General features: G+C 39.0%; 1 protein-coding gene across 3 annotated transcripts in view; it reads right to left on the bottom strand.

Moving 5' to 3' along the window:
* The window catches only part of LOC149183443 (uncharacterized), a 215,695-nt gene that overhangs the window by 122,129 nt on the left and 71,161 nt on the right, over positions 1-22,405 (bottom strand). For all 3 annotated transcript variants that reach the window (XR_016257183.1, XM_089417122.1, XM_089417121.1), the window contains 3 exons: positions 11,147-11,201; positions 10,126-10,200; positions 9,847-9,938 (listed from right to left, as the gene is read on the bottom strand). Coding sequence is in view for 2 of the 3 variants with exons in the window: in XM_089417122.1 (XP_089273248.1) it covers positions 9,847-9,938; positions 10,126-10,200; positions 11,147-11,201 (222 nt within the window). In the remaining variant the exon portion in view is untranslated. The remainder of the gene's footprint in view (positions 1-9,846; positions 9,939-10,125; positions 10,201-11,146; positions 11,202-22,405) is intronic.

Raw genomic sequence — 22,405 nt, 5'->3', positions numbered from 1 at the left:
GCTCTTGACGGCAGAGTGAGCATAGGCAGCGGCGGCTGAGCGTTTGAAAACACCCCCAATCCTTGCCACGCAGCAGATCATGAGAACATTGGCGATTATGATTTTGGAGGATGCTGGCTTATAGTGTGTTTTGTTTCACTTTTGTACGCATGGTCAACTGTCTACATGATTGGAAACTGGGCACGCAGGGAGCCTTCAGGAAGTACAGGTTTGCTGTCTACGGGCTTTGAATCGTTTTGCTGCCTGAGTGATGGCCTCCAAAGAAATATTCACAACTAGACTCTTCAATATTGTTTCATGCCAAATACATCAACGCGTTTTCTTGGATCTGTTCCGGCAGCGTTCTGAGTTCTGTCTGCTGGCTCAGGTCACTATGCTGCAGGCTCTCACAGGTTCATGTCATTATTTTTTGGCAACCTGAAAAGGACAAGCTCACTGAAAACCCTAATAAAAAAAACCTAATGAAAACTGCGAAAATAAATTTGAAACCCTAGAACAGCTTATTAATGTACAGATTTGGCCCCTTAACAGCCAGATTCAGCAATAAGAACAGAAATATCTTAAAGAATAAAAATTTAAGGTTTTCACTGTGAAGAACTTCAGAAAATCTCTCATGCAAAATTTCAAAAATAAACTGAATGATAGACCCAGGATCAAATCCAACTGGGCTCAGCAAGAAATGCTTGCGGGAGTTGGCTGGTTCAGCCGAGAACTTCCCCGAACGCCCACAAAATTCCTTCAGAAAATGTTTTCTGCACAGCTCAAAACAACCATCAGTAAAGAGGGCAAAAATGCTGTTAGATCTCAAAAAGTAATGGAGATACCTGCCATTACTTCAGAAACCCTAACAGCACTCAAACCCTAGCACGTGAACAAGATACCTGTGCTCACAATACTCTACAAAAAAGCTATTATCAATGGCTGAAAATACAATATGCAGAAAATTAAACAATCTCACAGCATTTCCAGAGAGTAACACCAGCTAGATTTGGACCCCAAAGTCTTCTTTTATTAACCAAAAACAGATTTACAAGAGAGCTTCTTCAGTACCAGACTCACAGATCTTATTTCCTCTGAACTGACCCCTAGCACCCTACTTAAAGGAAATGATCCCAACGGCTAGTTCGAGTGATCCATGTCGAAATGATCTCGACCGTCGATGGAGATCAAGACATCTCTTAATCTCATCCGTCGAATTATTAAAAAATAATATTTTGCATGCATTCACTTAAAATATTATTATTTTATTATTTTAGGGTTTTTGCTCTATTTTATGATTTTTTTATTATTTTATTATTTTTTAATTTTTTTAATTTTTTAATTTTTTAATTTTTAATTATTTTATTATTTTATTAAATGGATCATCGAACTAAGCCTTCGGAAACATCACCTAGGACCTAGGACTTAGGACTCATGAGGGGATTTAAAACATTTTTCAACCCTCAAGACACATTACATCATGACTTTTACAATTTACATCTTAAGGGGACAAACCCACTTAACATAGACCCTCATAAACCACCCAGTTCTGCGACACAACTATAATCTAGCAGATTAACACACTGGGATTCTCCTAAAATTCTAATGACAAAATCCATCCCGGCTTTGGGGTCAGGTTTGAAGGAAAACTCTGCCGATCATGGATCGGTGAGACGAAAAACCTTCCGGGACGTAGATTACCATCAGAAAGTTAGGTCCACCTAGGCAATTTACATACATGACTCATGTCTGCTAAGATTATTTACAATTCATATATGTAGACTAGGTTTACAATCAAAATGATTAAGCTGCTGATGACTGCAGGATGGCACGGACACGCTGATCAGGTGCTACCCCTTTTTGCCAAGAAAAGGGGGTGTACTGCATGGGTAGTTGACCAGTAGTGGTCAACATCTGGCTCTACTTGGGGACACGTTGCTGCACTGTAGGAATGTGAGAATCCAGAATCTGCACCCATACAACACACAGATAAAAATAAGTAGCGTCCATTCAAAAATCATCATATACATTAAGCACAGGAAAGATAAAAGCTCTTCATTTATTAACTAATCTAGAAAAGCAAATCTAATCCTAAAACAGAAATGAAAATGCGGAAAAAACAAGGAGTAGGGTTAGAAATACGATACAAAGGATGCCCCATGGCATCAGATGTGTTCAATATAGTGTATACTGAGCATTTGCCTGCTTTCAGGCAAATCTGTCGGCTGCTTGTCGGATGTGCCATGTCCAATTCTGCATATGGTAGGACTTTTTCCTATCCGAAAATCAAGCTGCTCGCGGCCATCTGATGCATCAAATCTTCTTCTCATTTTCTTTCTCTTGCGCTTTTTCTTTCTGGCTGGTTGTATGACTGATGACACGGAACTTTCTGTTTCAAAACTATCAGATGAAGTATGTAAGATATGCGTGCTATGTCTTTCTTCATCTTGTATCTGATCTTTATCATTTTTAAGTCTATCTGGATCTCCTTCAATTAACCATCTTTCAATCGAATCAATAACCTCCTCATAATAAGATGGAACTTGTTGTGACAAATGAGAAGGCTCCTGATCTGTTGATGTCCCCTGGTTTCTTTCATCTTCCAATTGCTGAAACCTTTGAACCTGTATTCTAATGGCATCCATCTGACTAGAGTGTTCAACCTTTATAGCATTGATTTGTCTGGCATGATGTTCTTCCATGTCTTTTATTACTTTATCATTCTTTTCCTTTATGTCCATCAAGCAATGCTGCATGGAGTTTATTTCTTCTCTATGATTTGCTTGCATGGTGGCCAACTGATTATTATGATCGAATGTCATGATAGTCATTTCTTCGTCCATAGTTAACAACTTGTTTTGCATAGAATCGATTTCCCTATCATGATCAGCTTTCATGGTCATCATATTTTCTTCTAAGCCTGACATCTTGCTTTGCATGCTTCTAATTTCTGTTTCATATTTAGTTTTTATGGCCTCAATTTCTTTAGCATGCTGATTTTGCGTGACCTCCATCTCCCTATTACGTTTCTCCAGATGGGTGCATAAAGTTCTTACATCATTGATATAACTAGTTTGATTGCTTTCCATATTTTTCACTAGCATCATTAGATCTCGTATAATTTGCTTTTGTTCTTCCTTTTCATTGTCATTTATCCCTGATTTTTCACTATCATGAACTTGATCTACAATATTTTCGGTGGATGACACATTCTGACATGAAGAATCGTCTTGGGATATTTCAGCTGGACCTCTTATCTTATTACTTACATTCTGTTGCACAATTTTAGAGGAAGAAGGCAAGCTGTTTGGATAACCATATCTATCTTCAAAAGCATTGATAATGTCTTCCAAAGAAGTGAAAAAATCTTTAGGAAAATTGTGAAACCAATTCAAAGCATCATCTTCTAAAGAAAGGACAAATAGAAGCATTTTGATATCTTCATGATTAAACTGAGGGGGTCTGCAATATATGATCATGATGCGAATAAACAAGTCTAGATGCCTTTTAGCAACGATTGGTTCACCATCTGAAAAAATAGGTAATTCAGGAATGGCCTCCTCCGGAAAATCATGGAGACGGTGAGTAAAACGACATGGTTTACATGAATAATCCATGATGAACAATAAGGGATGAAATGGATAATAGAACTAGATCTCTGCTCAAGAAAATCAAAAGATGAAAGAAGTGGAGTCGCCACTTGAACAATAAATCTGATTCCAAGATCCAAGAAGGTACCAGCAAGCAGATATGAGGAAGGCTTCTTGCTTGGGAAAAATGAGAAAATGGAGTCGCCACCCAAACAAAAAACACACCGAAGAGATACTGATGATATGACGAAAAATAAGGCAATGAAAGATCCAAATGATAACCCCAAAGGTCAAATCTGCCAGCTCAAATGAGAGATGAGAAAGATGAGAAGATGAATGTCAATGAAACTCCAGGAACAGAAAAACGACGCCAAAAAATGTTGGCGCTGCCGGGCCAGATGAAAAGATAAAAATGAGAAGGATGATTGTCATTGAAACGCCGAGAAAACAATTTCCCCGACTCAAAAACGAATGATAAAAAGACGCACGATGAAATGATAAAAAGTCGTTGAAAAACCGAGAATAAAGTATCCCCGGCAACAGCGCCAAAAAATGTTGTCGCACAGATTGACACGACAACGCTCAGACCGGGGGCTGTCACTCTGATCCCCGATCCCTCCGTTTAAGCCTGTCTCCCGCGGCTAAGGGGGGTAGACCCTGTGAGATGATGAAGACCAACTGTCGACCAGCTGGTTGGGAGACACGATAGGATAAGCACTAGATGGATTTAGAAGTTAAAAAGACCAGTGCCTTGAGAGATTGTTGTAAAAACGATTACTTGTTAAATGATATAGAAACATAAACCATGAACAACAATCATTTGTCATCAAAAGGTATCATGCTAAATCACAATGCCCAAAACGATATCCAGCAACTAAAAATTTTGAGAAGATAAATACTTTAAACCACCACGAGAATCGTAAATCATTAACCAGATATCGTATTCGTATCTCGAATTGAAAATTTTAGATCTCAACATGAAAGATGATAAATCCCGAAAATGACTGGATCTGACGAAGAAAATTTTCCACAAAAATTTTTTATACTTTTTTCGAATTTTTTTTTTTTTTTTTAATTTTTTTTTTTTTTTTTTTTTTTTTAAATAAAATCTAAAAATGAAAACTAGAAATCTAACTAATATCTAAAATTTTAAGAAATAAATTAAAATCTAAATTACGAACTATAATTACAAATTAAAATGAAAATTTAAAACATTTTTTTTTTTTTTTGAATCTACATTAAATAAAATGAAACTATTTTAAAAGAATTAAAATCTAAAAAATCAATGAAATACGTGACTAAAAATAAAACGAAACTATACCAGATTTAAATCTAAAGAAAACTTAACATAAAATCTATTTTAAACATAATACAAAACTATACAATATTTTAAATCTAATCCTAAAGAAACATGAACCAACACTAACCTACGCTGACCCTGATCGCGCAAAACGTATTGCGTAATGACTTACCTGGCTGCCGACGTGAACGCATACTGCCTAAAAAAAATAATACCCTAAACCCTCAACTACGTAACAAAAAAAAAAAAATCGAAAAGCAGTGAGAACGACTTTTCCCTAGCCGCAGACTTAACCACGCAGAGAATATACCTGTTCCGTCGTTGAGAAATGGGCACGATGCTGGATTTCTGATATGCAATGATCGATGGCTGCTCGGAAATTGATTTTGCAGACACGTAAAATTTACCTCAGCCGGTGGCAGATAATCTTGCGTGGAAATTGCTGATTTCCTTTGCCATAATGGAAACACCTTCGTGACAATCGAATACGCGGACCTGAGAATCCTTCACGCTGGCGTTGTGATCTGAGACTTGAATCATTTTCTATGTTTACCTTGACGGCGGACAGAGAGAGAAAATCTCAAATGTTTGCAGGTGCTTACGGCAGCTCTTCAGCTTAACTGTGGTCTCCAGCTCTTGACGGCAGAGTGAGCATAGGCAGCAGCGGCTGAGCGTTTGAAAACACCCCCAATCCTTGCCACGCAGCAGATCATGAGAACATTGGCGTTTATGATTTTGGAGGATGCTGGCTTATAGTGTGTTTTGTTTCACTTCTGTACGCATGGCCAACTGTCTACATGATTGGAAACTGGGCACGCAGGGAGCCTTCAGGAAGTACAGGTTTGCTGTCTGCGGGCTTTGAATCGTTTTGCTGCCTAAGTGATGGCCTCCAAAGAAATATTCACAACTGGACTCTTCAATATTGTTTCATGCCAAATACATCAACGCGTTTTCTTGGATCTGTTCCGGCAGCGTTCTGAGTTCTGTCTGCTGGCTCATGTCACTATGCTGCAGGCTCTCACAGGTTCATGTCATTATTTTTTGGCAACCTGAAAAGGACAAGCTCACTGAAAACCCTAATAAAAAAAAACCTAATGAAAACTGCGAAAATAAATTTAAAACCCTAGAACAGCTTATTAATGTACAGATTTGGCCCCTTAACAACCAGATTCAGCAATAAGAACAGAAATATCTTAAAGAATAAAAATTTAAGGTTTTCACTGTGAAGAACTTCAGAAAATCTCTCATGCAAAATTTTAAAAATAAACTGAATGATAGACCCAGGATCAAATCCAACTGGGCTCAGCGAGAAATGCTTGAGGGAGTTGGCTGGTTCAGCCGAGAACTTCCCCGAACGCCCACAAAATTCCTTCAGAAAATGTTTTCTGCACAGCTCAAAACAACCATCAGTAAAGAAGGCAAAAATGCTGTTAGATCTCAAAAAGTAATGGAGATACCTGCCATTACTTCAGAAACCCTAACAGCACTCAAACCCTAGCAAGTGAACAAGATACCTGTGCTCACAATACTCTACAAAAAAGCTATTATCAATGGCTAAAAATACAATATGCAGAAAATTAAACAATCTCACAGCATTTCCAGAGAGTAACACCAGCTAGATTTGGACCCCAAAGTCTTCTTTTATTAACCAGAAACAGATTTACAAGAGAGCTTCTTCAGTACCAGACTCACAAATCTTATTTCCTCTGAACTGACCCCTAGCACCCTACTTAAAGGAAATGATCCCAACGGCTAGTTCGAGTGATCCATGTCGAAATGATCTCGACCGTCGATGGAGATCAAGACATCTCTTAATCTCATCCGTCGAATTATTAAAAAATAAAATTTTGCATGCATTCACTTAAAATATTATTATTTTAGGGTTTTTGCTCTATTTTATGATTTTTTATTATTTTATTATTTTTTAATTTTTTTAATTTTTTAATTTTTTATTATTTTATTATTTTATTAAATGGATCATCGAACTAAGCCTTCGGAAACATCACCTAGGACCTAGGACTTAGGACTCATGAGGGGATTTAAAACATTTTTCAACCCTCAAGACACATTACATCATGACTTTTACAATTTACATCTTAAGGGGACAAACCCACTTAACATAGACCCTCATAAACCACCCAGTTCTGCGACACAACTATAATCTAGCAGATTAACACACTAGGATTCTCCTAAAATTCTAATGACAAAATCCATCCCGGCTTTGGGGTCAGGTTTGAAGGAAAACTCTGCCGATCATGGATCGGTGAGACGAAAAACCTTCCGGGACGTAGATTACCATCAGAAAGTTAGGTCCACCTAGGCAATTTACATACATGACTCATGTCTGCTAAGATTATTTACAATTCATATATGCAGACTGGGTTTACAATCAAAATGATTAAGCTGCTGATGACTGCAGGATGGCACGGACACGCTGATCAGGTGCTACCCCTTTTTGCCAAGAAAAGGGGGTGTACTGCATGGGTAGTTGACCAGTAGTGGTCAACAGACCCATTCCTTACCAGGCTTCAGGATATCCGAGATCAGTTGTCTGCAGTAGGGTTAGCACCTCATCCTACAGGGTTGGTGCAATTTTCTCTAAACATCATTTCCAACAAGTGGCAAGTCTTCGTCCAGAGTTTTCTGCGCAGAGAAAAGTTGCCACAATGGGATCATATGTGGGCAGATCTGCAGCAGGAGGAGATGAGGCGAGATTTGGTGAAGACCACCATCACTGGCAGCAGCAGCAATAGTGGGACGAAGCAAGTAAAGGAAGAGGAAGATGTGGCCCTCGCATCAAAGGGGCAGCAGGAGCAACGCAAGAGGAAGAAGGACATTTCCAAAGTGAAATGCTTCAAATGTGGTGAGCTTGGCCACTACAACACTCAATGTCCTCTCAGGAAGAAGGACAAGGAGGAGAAGCAAGATCAGCAGGCTGCATCCGCAGAGATTGACAGGTTGTCCTCCAGATTGGAGGAAGAGTTTGCCATGATCACCGAGATACCTCCAGGAGTGAGGTGGGGTGATTTGGTTTTGTAGCCCCAGAGAGCTACAGGATGGGCAGGATTCTTGAGGAGGTCCACCTCATGAATCAATACCTTGCTACGAGAGCCCAAAACATGCAGTAGCAGGATGGATCAGTGGCAGTTGGTGCAGTCAAGTGCCAGAGTGACAAATGCAATAGCTAGTAGCAGCTCAAATGTTGGGCAACACAAAGCAAAGTTGGCAGAAGTGCAGTTGGCACAGAGCAGAGTCAGCAACAGCACAAAGGCTTCAGTGACAGCGCGGATTCTAGCAGTAATTAGGACTCAGGTGACAAATGCATCATAATGACCACAGTTGGTTCAGTATTTTGGATGTTTTTCTGTTGCAGTTGCTGCAGTTACAACAGTAGCAGATGGAGAGGGAGTTGCAGTGCAGATGCAGTGTTGGCAATAGTTCAACAAGTCCAGTAGCAACACGGATGCAGTGTTTATCAGAGTTGCGCAGTAGTTGGTGGGCAATAGCAGCCAAACATCAGCAATGTAACAGGGGGTGGTACAAAGACAAGGTGTTGCTTCAATGGGTTGTAGTGCTAGAACACATTCATTGCTAAGAGGGAGTGTTGATTTTTGTAGCATCGGTTGCGTTCTAGCCACGAAATTTGGTGGAGAGGCTAGAATACATGTATTCTCCAAAACTCAAAAATCGTTTCTGGAAATTCCACCTAGAGACGACTTAATTAAAATAATTAATCTTTTTTTAATGGTGCCTAAGTCTAAACTTAGGAAAACTGATTAATTAAAGGGTATTAATTAATTCATGGTGAAATCTTCTAGAAGAAGACATGGATCGAGTTCTAGTTAATCTTAGCCATCGATTATGTTTTAATCTTGGTCGTTGAAGCCTCAACGAGAGATTATAAGAAGAAATTCAATGGGGGTTGGAGAACACACTTGGAGCCACCAGAAATTCGATTTTGCTAGGAAATCGATTTCCAGAGTAGCAGTTGTGAGTTGCCGGAGGTGATTTAGTAAAGTCGAAGCAGTGAGAGAGGGGCAGGGATAGTAAGATTGGAAGGAAGTTTTTCCAGTCCAGTGAGTGCATAGCAGAGAGACAGAATTCCACATGGAGGCTGACGCAGTGCAGAGAGGCAGCGCAGAGCTTCAGAGGGAGATCCGTATTTTGCTGAGGAGAATTTGAAATTCAATGCCAGAAGCCAGAGTGGGAGCCCGGAGGCCAGGAAGATTGAGTTTCTAGAGTAGCAGTTGATCAGTCAGCAAGAGAGACGTTGGTCTGAGTTGGGTGACGCAGAGGCAGCAAGGGGCAGTGCATCTTGAGCCAAGGTCAGTGTTGGATCACCGGTGGAAGTGAGATATTTCTCACTAGACTTCAATTAGTCATTTTCTCTGTATGGATTGCTAGATTTGAGCATCCATAGTCTTGTACTCAGATTCACTACTGCATAATAATAAAACCCTCAGCTGTTGCACCGGTTTCCCAAGTTGGGTTTTTCCGGGGGCATTGGTCCAAAAATAACAGTGTATTATTGTGTGTGCATCTATTCTTCCAGTGTTTTTATTTCTTCCGCAGCATTTATTTTGTGAAGGCTGCAGTGTATATGTTTCAATATTTGCTGTAAGAAACTGCAAATAATTTGTTTGATTAATTTAACAAATAGAAGAAACATTAGCAGTTGCTGCAGTAGGATTCAGGGTCACCAAATTTTCACATGCTAAATATGGCAGAACCCTTCCCTCTCTAGCTACATTTAACAAATATGTGGTGGATACTTATCACTCAAGCAAATTTGGAAGCATCTCATCTAATCTTCTTCTATTTTTCCCTAGCGTAAATCCTGATATAGTAGTGTGACACATATAAAACAGAGGTACTACAGCAACTGCTCATACTTCTATGCAACAATGAGGTACTAGAGCAACTGCCCATACTTCTATGCAACAATGAATATAATTATACATTATTTGGGATACTTACTGACAAGTGAAACGGTCACGACCAAATACATTTTTCCGACTGAGCTGTACCTTAATCCTTCTTGTCTTGGGAAAATGCACTAGATATGTAACCTGGAGACACAAACAATGACCCTCAATAGTTAACCAAAACAAATTAGCATTTTTTGAATAAATAAATAAAAAGAATAAATATCAGAAGAACATAAATAATGTTGGCCAAAAGATATCTGCAGTTAATTCACCCTGAAAGTTGAAACAGTGCTGTTGGAGCTATGGATTATCTGCATGATTACATTACCCTCAAAACAGCTGGAATATTAAAAGACCCGCCAGGAGAAGAAACAGTCTGGTCATAATACTCTAGAACATCCGCCTGAAAACAAAGGACAGCCAAAGGCTTTCAAGTTTTCAACACAATGAGCAAGGAGATTTACTAAGATATGAAAGGAATCTTAAGGCGGAAGATGAAAAGCAAATCCAAAACAATATGAATTACACCAAATAACTCATTAATAAAAGCAGTAGGAAGAATTAGAACGCCACGTCAGCTTGTTTCTATGCATCATTCTAGACGAACAAATGTTTAGAAAGAAACGAAGAAAAATATACACATCGTAATTCAGGAACAGTGAACAAAGAAAGTTACCATGTTGTTAAAGACAACCATTTTATAAATGAATTAGCAACATTATGGACCAATACATTCACAGGTTCATAATTTAAGATGAGTAAGCAAACTGTCTCTCAGAGATAGACTCCAGATAGTACAGTGAAAAAAATGAAAATCTAACCTTCTCAGATAGCCATCTCAGTTTGTTTCTATCTATCAATCTAGGTGAACAAATGCTTAGAAAGAAAAGAAGAAAACTATACACCTCAGAATTCAGAAACACTGGACGAAGAAATCTACTCTATTGTTAAAGCAAGCCATTTTAGAATGAAATTCTCTGTTCACTTAGCAACATTATGGACCAAGACATTCACAAGTTCATCATTTGGGACAAGTAAGCAATCTCTGTTGCTCAGAGATCCACAAATTAAAATGCAAATCTATCCTTCGCATAAAGCCATCTCAGTTCATTTCTATCCATCAATCTAGTTGAACAAAGGTTTTACGAGAAGAAGAAAATTATACACATCATAATTCAGAAACACTGAACAAAGAAAGCTACCCTTGTTAAAGCAAGCCATTCTATAAATGAAGTGCTCTATTAAATTAGCAACATTATGGACCAAGACATTCACAAGTTTATCATTTAAGATGAGTAAGCAATCTGTTGTTCAGAGATAGACTCCAGAAAGTACAGTGCAAATCTAACCTTCTCCAAGAATTCCATACAAATAGCACGCCTCCAACAAACAACATTGATAGGCCTACACAAATCCACCATGACATAGCCACAATCAATCAAATTATCTTCAAGCAAAGGTAACCTTAGAGCCAGTTCACTGTTTTCCACATAAACCTGAAATGTTTGAGATGCTACAACTCTTTTCTACACATTACACAATGGAAAAAATTCTGGTTCTAAATAGTCCTGCATAACAGAATTTAAGCCAAATACTGTAGATCAAACAAAAATAGATCCACAATAATCAATGCCATGTAAAGCCGATACCTTCTGCTGGTTGTTTTTATACCGCTTGTTTTTATTGCAATCAGCCACTAGTTGCATCATAGTTCACACGCTATACATAAAAGCAGTGCACGGTGTCTGAATTGATATGGATCCTAATTTTAATCACAGAATGAGAAAAACATTTAATGGGGCAGAAAAAATAGGTAATGACATCATAGATATATTGTTTGGAAAATTATCCCTTTATCTGGATTCTGGCCTTTATGGAGACACCTAAAATCAACAGAAAGAATAATATCTCCACTCTTTTTCTTGACAGGAACTCAATTTACAATATGATACTGATAGGAAATATTATCCCTGCTAAAATCATCTTATCCAGCTCTATTTTACTGGCTTCTTCCAGCAAGGAGTTTATCATGCATTATTTCTTTCTAAAAGGTTTGGTGCCTAGAACTAGCGGGGATGATATCTTATAATATTCCTTGATCAAAGTGCCTGAGCCATTTCTTCATAAAATTAAATCTTCAAAATATTTAAATAAACTGTTGGACTGCAGACCAGGAAAAAAGATAATAACGTTTCATATCTAAACTGCATCACACTTTACAAACAAGTAGAATCATCAACACCACTTTAAGCCAGGAAACCACACATGGAATCATAATAACTGGAAGAAATGACCATGGAGTAGTGTCTGCTAGCGCATATGAAACAAAGTGTCTGAGAAGCAGGAACTAATATCCCACTGCAGAATAAATCTATAGCACATATGTGTGATGGAGTGGAGGAGAAAAGCAGACATAGATCTGAGGAACTGGAACAAGAAACTTGTACATGCAGCAGCATCACACTCAGCAGAGTGTGCCTCTAAGGTAGTTACCACAAAGGGGAAACACAAACTAAAAACATTTTTACGGCGGCAACAATTTCCAGCCTACTACACATAGAGGGATACCACATGCAATGTATAATAGCAAGGTTTATGACATAGGTTGAGCTTGCACGAACAACTCCCCGTATGGACCTCCCCACACAAATACATATGTGTAAAGTATAGCATAAAGTAGATTTGATTCTAAATCAAATGAGAATATATATCAACAAAACATGAACTTATCATGCAATCACACAAACCCAAGAGAGACCCATACACACATATAAATATGTACTTCATTGATTGAGGTGGATATTGGTGGCCACCCGCCAATTCCACTTGGACCCCCACCATTGTTTCTTTTAGTTTTTCCGTTTCCTTAATTGTAGCACAATGTACTATTTTTAGCAGTTTTTCGGGTCCTAAACTTCCGGAGCCGTTTTGAGGCCCTAAACGACGTCTTTTTGGCAATCTACCGTCAACGACTATTGATAAGTGGTTTTTTCATTGTAGTCCTTAGAGAGATCTTTCCAACAAGATATCATGCGCGTCAAAAGGAGATAATATGACCAAGTCACGACCCTGGGAAGTTGGCTGCCCAACTAACCCCAACAGGGCCCATAAACTCTTGGTGTTATATCTCCTCGAGTTAGGGTTCTGGTTGCTTAGGGTTTGCTTTTATTGTTCAATAATAAAAAGGCCCTTGAGCCTCATTGTAACACAGTTCAACGACATGTAGCCACCACATCTCTTCTCAGAGATAAGCTATTATCGTCGACCTAGTCTCATTTCCATACTATTTGTAAGCATATTTCATTATTTGATATTAATCAAAAGGAAGTGTTATTTCTGTTTCACCTCTATATCTATGGTTATATCTGTAATTTGTTGCATCCCTGTTTAAATTCGGATCATTCATATCCCTACATACATGTTACACAAATTTGTAGAGGAGAATCACCTAATCAACAAAGAGTCATTATCACTTCATCCCACGTTGTGTGTTCGAACCCCTTGCTTTTGCATGCAATTTTGGCTGAGCTTTGTTCTGTAGAGGTTAGATCATGTAGAGTTGACCACTAGGACATTCAAAGCTACTTACCTATACCTTCTGGCCACACATGGAGTCCTATTAGTGTTAATTGAGTCCTCAAATTAGGGCCTTATAAGGTTCACATCATTTATCTTATAGATACACATATGTGCTTCATATCCCTACATAAATGTTGCACAAATTTGTAGAGGAGAATCACCTAATCATCTAAGAACCATTATCTCCTCATCCCACTTTGTGTGTTCTAACCCCTTGCTTTAGCTAGCAATTTTCGCTGAGTTTTGTTCTGTAGAGGTTATATCATGTAGAGTTGGCCACTAGGACATTCAAAGCCACTTACCCAGACCTTCTGGCCACACATGGAGTCCTACTAGTGTTAGTTGAGTCCTCAATTAGGGCCTTATAAGGTTCACATCATCTGTCTTATGGGCACTCCAGCAGACCCTAATGTGCTAGCATTATGGGCACCCCATATTTTTGGTCCATGCCCCTTGTACATCATTCAAATCTACTCTTTGCTTCTATACTTTTGTTCCCATTCTTTAGCTTAGATCAATGCTTTAATTTCTGCATCTTTTTATAGGAGCCATCTTTGGGTTTACTTTCTACATCTTAATTTTTTAGGAGTCATTTTTGGGCTCCCACTTTGGATTGACATCATTGTATTTGGCAATCCCATTGACCTACATCAGTGGCCATTAGTTGGACATTAATAAAATTATCTCATATTATATTATCTTATCTTAGCACCATCCTGTGGTCTCAAATGCACCAACATTTTATTTTCACTCGCCTACACTAAGTCACATTTCTACACATGAACACATGACTCCATCTCTATTGCATACAACAAAATTCTTTTACCAATAGGATAGCATGATCCTTCCAAGACATTGTGTTCCTAATCCTCGCCTGTAAAAAGAAAAGAAAAACTTTCATTTTCCACATCAAAAATGATTGTCACAAGAGTCTCATACCATGTTGCAAAAAGGTTACCTACTAGGAAATGTTTCCAAGATGAGAAACACATTGAGTATGACAAGAAATGTCATCCTATCATACCATTTTTTAGAATATGGCTGGAAAGCCAGTGTTTAAAGCTTTAAATGTAGGAAATGCGATTTCTTCATTTTACAGTATGACATGGAGACCGTAGACCCTACCACTAAAAATTTATGAAAATAAGTGCCCAAAAATGCTTAAAATTGTTAATATGGAACTCATATCTGTTGATTGAACAAGATTTTGCAAGTAGATTTTTCTAGTGTTGATAATATCGGTATCGGGAAAATATCGGCGAGGGTCCAGAAAATATCTTATCGGCAATATCGGCGAAAATATCGGCAAAATATCGGCAAATATCGGCAAGCATAAAAAATGCATAATATATTCATTTTTTCATATTTTTAAACATATAAAGCAATAACAACATGAAATAAACACATTGGCACATAAATATGAAGAAAACACTGATATACATGATGTCAAATAGAAATGATACATCAAAGGCGATACCAAATCCTGCTGATCCCTGATAATTGTCCATTCAAGGACTCAAATGTGGAGAACCAATACAAAATAACATCACATATATAAAAGTATCTCATCATCACGAGTTATATGTAGCATAACAAATAAAACTAGCAGCTATCTATCTGAAATCACTGCCCTCTCCCCCTTTTATGGGAAAACATGATGGGCTGTTTGCCAGGCCTGCCCCTAGTAGTAGGAGACCCTGACCCTGCCTCTGCACCTAATGTCAAATAATGAGTGCTAGGTATGGGGCTATGCTCTCCTATATCTATAGCAGATGGTGTTGATGCTGATGCTCCCGCAGTGACCTCCTCCTCCTCCTGCTCCTCCTCTGAGTGCTGCTCCTCCTCTGACTCCGAGTCCTCCTCTTGTTGCCCCTGCTCTAATGGATCATCTGCCACTGGCTCTAACCATGAAGGTGACTCCTCCAAGAGGGGCTCCTTAGACTCCACCCTCCACGAAGACAATACATCAATATTGTCTAAGCTAAGTCACATGACACGAGGACATGAGACACGAAGGACACGTAAATACGAGTATTCAATACGAAACGCAACGACCTGGAAACAAGACATGAGGGACACGTTTTATATATATATATATATATATATACCGAAATATAGTTTTTTATCCATATCAAATTGCAGGTTGCAGCTTATCTAATCAAATTAAAATATAATTACTTCTCAAAGTTCATAGTTCACTTTAAAAAAATAAATAGAATCAAAATTTACTATTTAGAAATTAGAATGTGATATGCTTGGTCTTGATTCTTGAATATTCAATGTTCATTGTTCATGTACAACTTACAAGCACATAAGAAAATAACTAAAGTCTAATCCTATTGATTTCCTCTGCCCCTCTTGCGAGAAAATGCCACAGCGTTCCCTTTCCCTCTAGATGTAGATGTTGGTGCTGGTGGAGTTGGCAGTGGAGTTTGCTATGCTCTAGAAGTTGAAGAACTAGAAGTAGGAGCTATAGGAGGTAGACCACGTCCTCTACTAGTGGCAGGGGTAGCCTGGGCAGGTGGTGTCACCTGGAAACATTACAATCTCCCAATCCTGAAATCCTAAAAAACTGATAAGTCTGCTGCATTTTGAATGAAATCTAAAATTCTACTTTCTCCATATGAAATCCAATGAGGCCGGAACCACTTTCAAACATCCTGAGTCATTTCATGGTAATGCTAAAAATTTAAGTAAAAGGTTGAAAATGAAGATTAAGGAGAATGTCACTTTTACTTTAAGAATTTAACATTACCATGAATAGCATATCAATACTAGGGCCTAGAACGCTCAAACCCTCCTTGGCAGCAACCACATAGCTCTTCCCTTCCTTCTCCAGCAATCAAAAATGAAAATGATATGAAAAAAAACCAAAATCGGATTTTTATAGGCCATGCGGAATTTTTTTATAGTCACCGGGCGATATTTTCGATCGTCCTGCGATATTTTCGGAAATATCGCGATATAAAATATCACCGAAAATATCGCGATATTTTGTCGGCAATATTTCAGCTCGCCGAAAATATCGCGATATTTCCGAATATCGCCAATATTTCGGTGATATTATCAACACTGGATTTTTCTATATAAATACTATGTAGCTTAGAAAATATCAAAACGACTAAGTCAACCTTTATTTAAGCATGTGGGAAGCTTCCACAGTCCAACATTATAAAATATCGCTTTTCAAGATTAACTCCGTAGATTGTTTAATAAAACCAAATATGACCCATCTCCCATGACCATCATTCACTAATGACCAACTTCTCATGAGTTTGAATAGTACACTTAGCTCATTAGAAAATGGTCATTTTCGAATGAGTGCTAAGTGGACTATTCAAGTTTATAATCAAATGGTGATTAGTGAATGACACTCATAGGAAATGGGTCATAGTTTACTTGAAAGTTGAATAGTAAACACTCCACATAGTTTATCCCAAATATTGATATTAGTAAGTCGACATTCAGTGCAAGAGGTGCTATTTTTATGGATAAACCAACATAAATCCATCTTAACTCAAGCTATATCAAGCATCATGAGGGATCAAATCCCTCAAGCTGCAAACCTTCCTAAGTTTTGTTCCCTCAAAACGGTTTTCACTGCCACATATCTTATCCCTTTTACTGCTTGATATATCCAAAGTTAATATGGATCTACACAAATGGCCCTTCATTGTAGCGAATTCAATCTACTATCAAATGTTGCCGTGAACTGCAACTATATTGAAGGATATTTTTCTGAACCATTATTAATTTGTTCAAATCTGCCTTGATATGCATTATGTTATTATTTCATTATCCACATTGAAAACATATTAAGAATGTGATCAAAAGTGTAATTACTTTAGAAGCAGTGATAATGTTGAAGCTGGCAATGAGCAACCAAAAAAATGCTTCTCTCTTTGTTGTTTATCTACACCAAAAGAAAGACAAAAATTCTATATCTTCCAATCTGTGAAACTTTATATTTGCTAATATGTAAGGCTTGTTACCTCCTAGATCTGCACACAAGATAAGTCCAAAGTACAAACCCTAGGGAAACTTAGAAGTGCCATCCACTGTCACCTTAATGGCCACTACTGTCACTTTAGGCCAGTTCTCTTCTGGCACAATGGGGATTTCCCTAAGATCAAATCACTAATATGTCTATTAGCACCTATCTGAAATTCATATTAACGTTTTCTATGTTTAATAATCTTCTTCAAAAAAACGAGAAGGCAAGCAAGACTAAGCACCTTGTCTATGGGTAAATGAAGGCAAAGCACAACTTGATGAAGAAGCTGCTGATACAAAGGGAAATCACCAAGAAATATCATACATAAACATCACCAATTATCTCAACCATACTACTACAAGGAACCATATGATAAGGCCATTAAGATATGATGTCATCACCAACTCAAAACTAACCAGCGCATGATGCAACCAATACAATAAAGAGAACAGAAAATGTCATCAAATGAGAGTGACTAGAAGCCTTAATCTTCATTAACAACATTGAATATATTATGGAAAAAAAGGGCATGAATGCTTCTCCATAATATCCTTTTAAAACATAAAAGCGTCCACCAAAAAATGTATGAACAGATCTGAAAATAGAGATCTACCAGCAGCTTTTGATGTGGCAAGCCCAAGCATAAATATGATCTATGGCCCAACACAAGACAACAACATACTTGACCAAAGATTTTCTTCCCTTTAACCAACAAAATTATAATATCTTGGCCTTCTAAAGGCAGATTACCCCCATCAATGTTCTAAAAAATGGTTGACTCAAACTCAAACTCAGCTGATTTGACCATGTCAACCATCGTCTGCATGGACTTAACCTCCTTAATGGATTGAGGATTGGCTTGGTATCAAACCAATCAAGTCAATGTGCAACTCAAACAATTTGGTACCTGTTGTTGCTCAGATTGTACAAGCACTGCGACAAGGACTGAGGTCAGGGGCTGTCACTCTAATCCCCAACCTCTCTGTTCTAGCTATCTCCCAACAACAAGCTATGGGGGGTAGTCCCTATGGAAATGTGAAGGCGAAGGACAAGTTGGTATCCAACAAGTCCGGGAGACACAGTTGAGTGGCCTAGCTACTTGGTTAAATTTAGCAAGATCTTAAGGATTAGATTAAATTCAAATATGAGACCAGTGCCTTATGGAGTCAAAACTCTTGCTTATTATTAAATTAAGACCAAGTAACCAGATGGACAACTGTTGCTTAGATGCTTCACTAACCTATATGTGATGCAAATCCTAAGACCTAGGTGTGATGCAAAGATCTTGATTACTTTTTAGTTGAATGCCTAATCTAAGCATGACCTTCCCTTAACTATTTTGAAGCTAGGCTCTAGGGTAGGTTGTGGGAAGGAGGCCAACAGAAAGCAAGCAAAGGCTTGACTAACTAGGCTCTAATCACTCAATGCCACCAGCACTCGTGTTAACCACCAAAGGGTTGCTAAGCTCCTCAAGCTAGATGAGAAGGGTGGCCATAGATGTCTATCAACCAAGCTTATGCTTGGAGGTAAATTATTAATGCAACTAGGCCTAGAATGCTTATGCAAAGGATGTGAGTGAACCTTGAGTTGAGATTGTTTAATTGTTTAAGTACTTAAGTTATGATTACTTATTATGACAAGAGTACTTAATGATGAATTATAAAACAATCCTACAACCAAGAATGTGCCAATTTTCTTAGTGCCAATGTAAACAATATACCAATCCACAAGATGCTTAACCAATGATAGCAATTAAAACAATTAGCCAATGATTACCAATCACAATTGCTCAAGATATTCCAATGATGATTATCAACAATCTTATGCCAAAGATAATGCCAGAAATTATGTTCTTTAGACAATGCCACTTATTTAAGAGATATTTGATTAGATTTAAATGCCAAAACAACCAAATAGATTCTTCAATGCTTTAGATCACAATTAGAACAAGATGCCAATTTATCGCTTTCCAACTCAACACAATTAGATATCAAGAAACAATATGACTTAGATCACAAGATATCAATATGCCCAAGGAGACTTAAGATGTTCAACAAGATTAGAGCTTAGATGAGTGATTTTAGTGCTAAGTTAATAATTCTTAGATCTAACACAAGACAAGTAAACGTTAGATTTCAATAGCATAAATCACAATGAGCCAATTAGAGCATGAAAACCACTTATGTGACTTATAGGACAACGACAAGTAAATCACTCTAGATCCAATAATTGACAAGCATGCAAGAACCAAAATAGATCAATGAGACACTAAATGACTTGCCAAGCAATTATATGAAATACTTAACCCTCTTATGATGAAGTATTTGTGAAAATTCCTAAATCTAACACATCAGAAACCCCTACTGCAATTACTAGTTTACAATCTCCTACTTGTTCTTTACATTATCAAGTTATTTAATTGCATAAACATCGAAGTAAACACTATTGCAGCCTTCACGGATATGCAGATCATGCACTAAAATAAACTGAGACAATAACACAAGGGACACCATTATTTTTGGACAATCGTCCCTGGAAAAACCCAATTCGGGAAAACTGGTGCAGCATATAGAGGGTTTTAAGCAGATTTTGTGAATACAACTAGGGTGCCAGAAATGGTTCACCCAACAGATAATTTCCTCGGCAATAGTACCTCTATCCGGAAACAAATATTCTGGCAAATCAGCGAACGAATGATCAAACCCCACAGTGACTCCAGCTATTCCCTATGCTGGACAGCGAAAGCTGCTCCAAGCACTGCTCTGGAACTGTGTCACTCCTCCAGGAGCTGCGTCACCCTCTCCCGGCTCAGAATCTACTGATCTGCTCCCAGTCTACCCCACAGAATCTCCCCAGCGCTGCCTCTGAGGCCTAGCGTCAGCCTCTGCAACTTTTGCGTCTCACTGCGTCAGCCCTTTGAGTCCTCTATGTCAACCCTTCTAGGGCCTGCGCTACCTCTCTGTTATGTATTCTTCAGCATCGAATGAAAATCCCTTGTTGAACTTCCCCTCACTGCAACTCTAATCACTAACTCGATTTCCTCAGCAAACCTCGCCCAGAAAATCGAGTTCTTTGATCACTCAGTGTATCTCCAACTAACCCTCAAGCCTCCTCTTATACATTTCTTGTTGACGAATCAATGGCCGAGATTAAGTCCCTAATCAACAGCTAAGATTAGAACTAGCTTGATCATCGTCACTTAGAATTTTCTCACCCATATTTTATTAATACACATTAATATTTTTATTTTCCTAAGTTTAGACTTAGGAACCCATTAAAAATATTAATTATTTTAATAACTCCTCATTCGGGTGGAATTTCTCCAAACGATTTATGGGTCTTGGAGATCTCATGTGCCTTAGCCTCTCCACCAATTTCATGGCTGGAGCACATCCGATGCTACCCAAAATCAACACTCCCTCTTAGCGAGGAATGTGCTCTAGCAATATTTCACCGTAGAAGCATCACACTAATCTTCCGCATCGGTCCTCTGTGCTGATGCTTGGCCTGCTGCCCCACATCCACTGCACTGCTGCTTCCTATACTGTTGCCCATGACACTGCCACTGCTACATATGTACTGCAGCTCCCTCTCAAAAAGCTGCCCATGCTGCCCATACCACTGCCATTGCTAACTGTTGCACTGCAACTCAATTACCGAGAAGTAAGTAACTGACTTCACCTAATCACTGACATCCTGGTCAGTCTGGAAGTCTCGTGATGCTGAAGCTACCTTTGCTGTTATCCGGTGCTCTCCCTTTGTTGCCACTGCACTATTGCAAACTGCTCTGTGCCTCTCGCACTACTACAACATCCACTGCGCTACCTCAGATTTCGGCATTCTAGCACTGCCATTGTTGCTTCATCACACCTTGCTCCACCCGACACCTTTCATCATGCTATTGTCTTTAAGGGCTTCCGTAGTCGGATGTGATCCAAGAGTTTGGGCACCTCAAGGATCCTTCCCCCACATCTAGTCCTCTCCACTACAACTCTATGTCTCCCCACCTCTTCTCTAGAGGTGCATGAGCATTCGTGGCACAATCATCATCGGCCTCGACATCCTTCTCCGACTTTGCTGGAGCAGCCTTTGAGTCGGAAGCTTCTCCCTTGCTTTTCTTCCTAGGGCACTGAAAGGCATAATGTCCCATCTCCCCACAGTTGAAGCATTTGACCTTGGAGATGTCTTTCTTCTTCCTCTTCTGCAGCCCCTGTTGTCCCACTGATGTGAGAGCTGCATCCTCCTCCTCCTCCTTCTAGACTCGAACTCCCTTATCGCTACTCCCTGCCTTGGTCAATCTCCTGAGCTCTTCCTGTCGAAGAGCTGCTAACATCTCCTCCCAACTGGGGAGAGTTGCTCTGTCCAAAATGCTTTGGACAAACGTCTCCCACTCCTCGGACACTGCTTCAGGGCAGTCTTGACCGTGAACTCTGGATCCGATGTAGACCCCACGAAAGTAAGTTGGTCGCAAATTCCTTGCATCCTGAGAAGGAATGGATCTATCTCCTCTCCTTTCTGCATCTGATATGCCCTCAGCTAATTCTCCAATAACATCTTCCACTGCACGGAAGAGCCCTCGTATAAGGTGGTCAGCGTCTACCACATCTCCCTTGCTGTGTTCTTCTCAGCAATATGTGGTATTACATGATCCTTGACCTTGTCTAGGACCATGCATTTCGCTTTTGCCTGGGCCTCCTCATACTCCTCATTTGCATCAGGGTCACCTGGGACAGCGACTACTCTCAAGGCATAGTCCATGATGCGATGTTTATCCAGGATTGCCAGGATCTTGGCCTTCTAGATGACAAAATTGGAAGCCCCGTCCAATATGTCCTAATCCCTCAATCTGTTTACTGCCATATCTGATCCTCTTCTCTAGACTCCCTCTGAGTCCTTATTTCCCTCTCGGAAATCCTCTGGCTAACTATCGAATCACTCCTCTCCAATCCTCCTTTGCCGTTGCAACCCGGATTTAGATTTCTTGGCTAGAAATCTGTCGAGGTAGTGCTTCCCTCTACCTTGGTTCAGTATCCCT

This window comes from Pinus tabuliformis, chromosome 3_2, assembly GCF_031772625.1.
Source record: "Pinus tabuliformis cultivar Carrire ecotype Pingquan chromosome 3_2, CPIR1, whole genome shotgun sequence".
Lineage (NCBI taxonomy): Eukaryota > Viridiplantae > Streptophyta > Pinopsida > Pinales > Pinaceae > Pinus > Pinus tabuliformis.
This window is presented reverse-complemented; position numbering and strand designations above follow the sequence as displayed.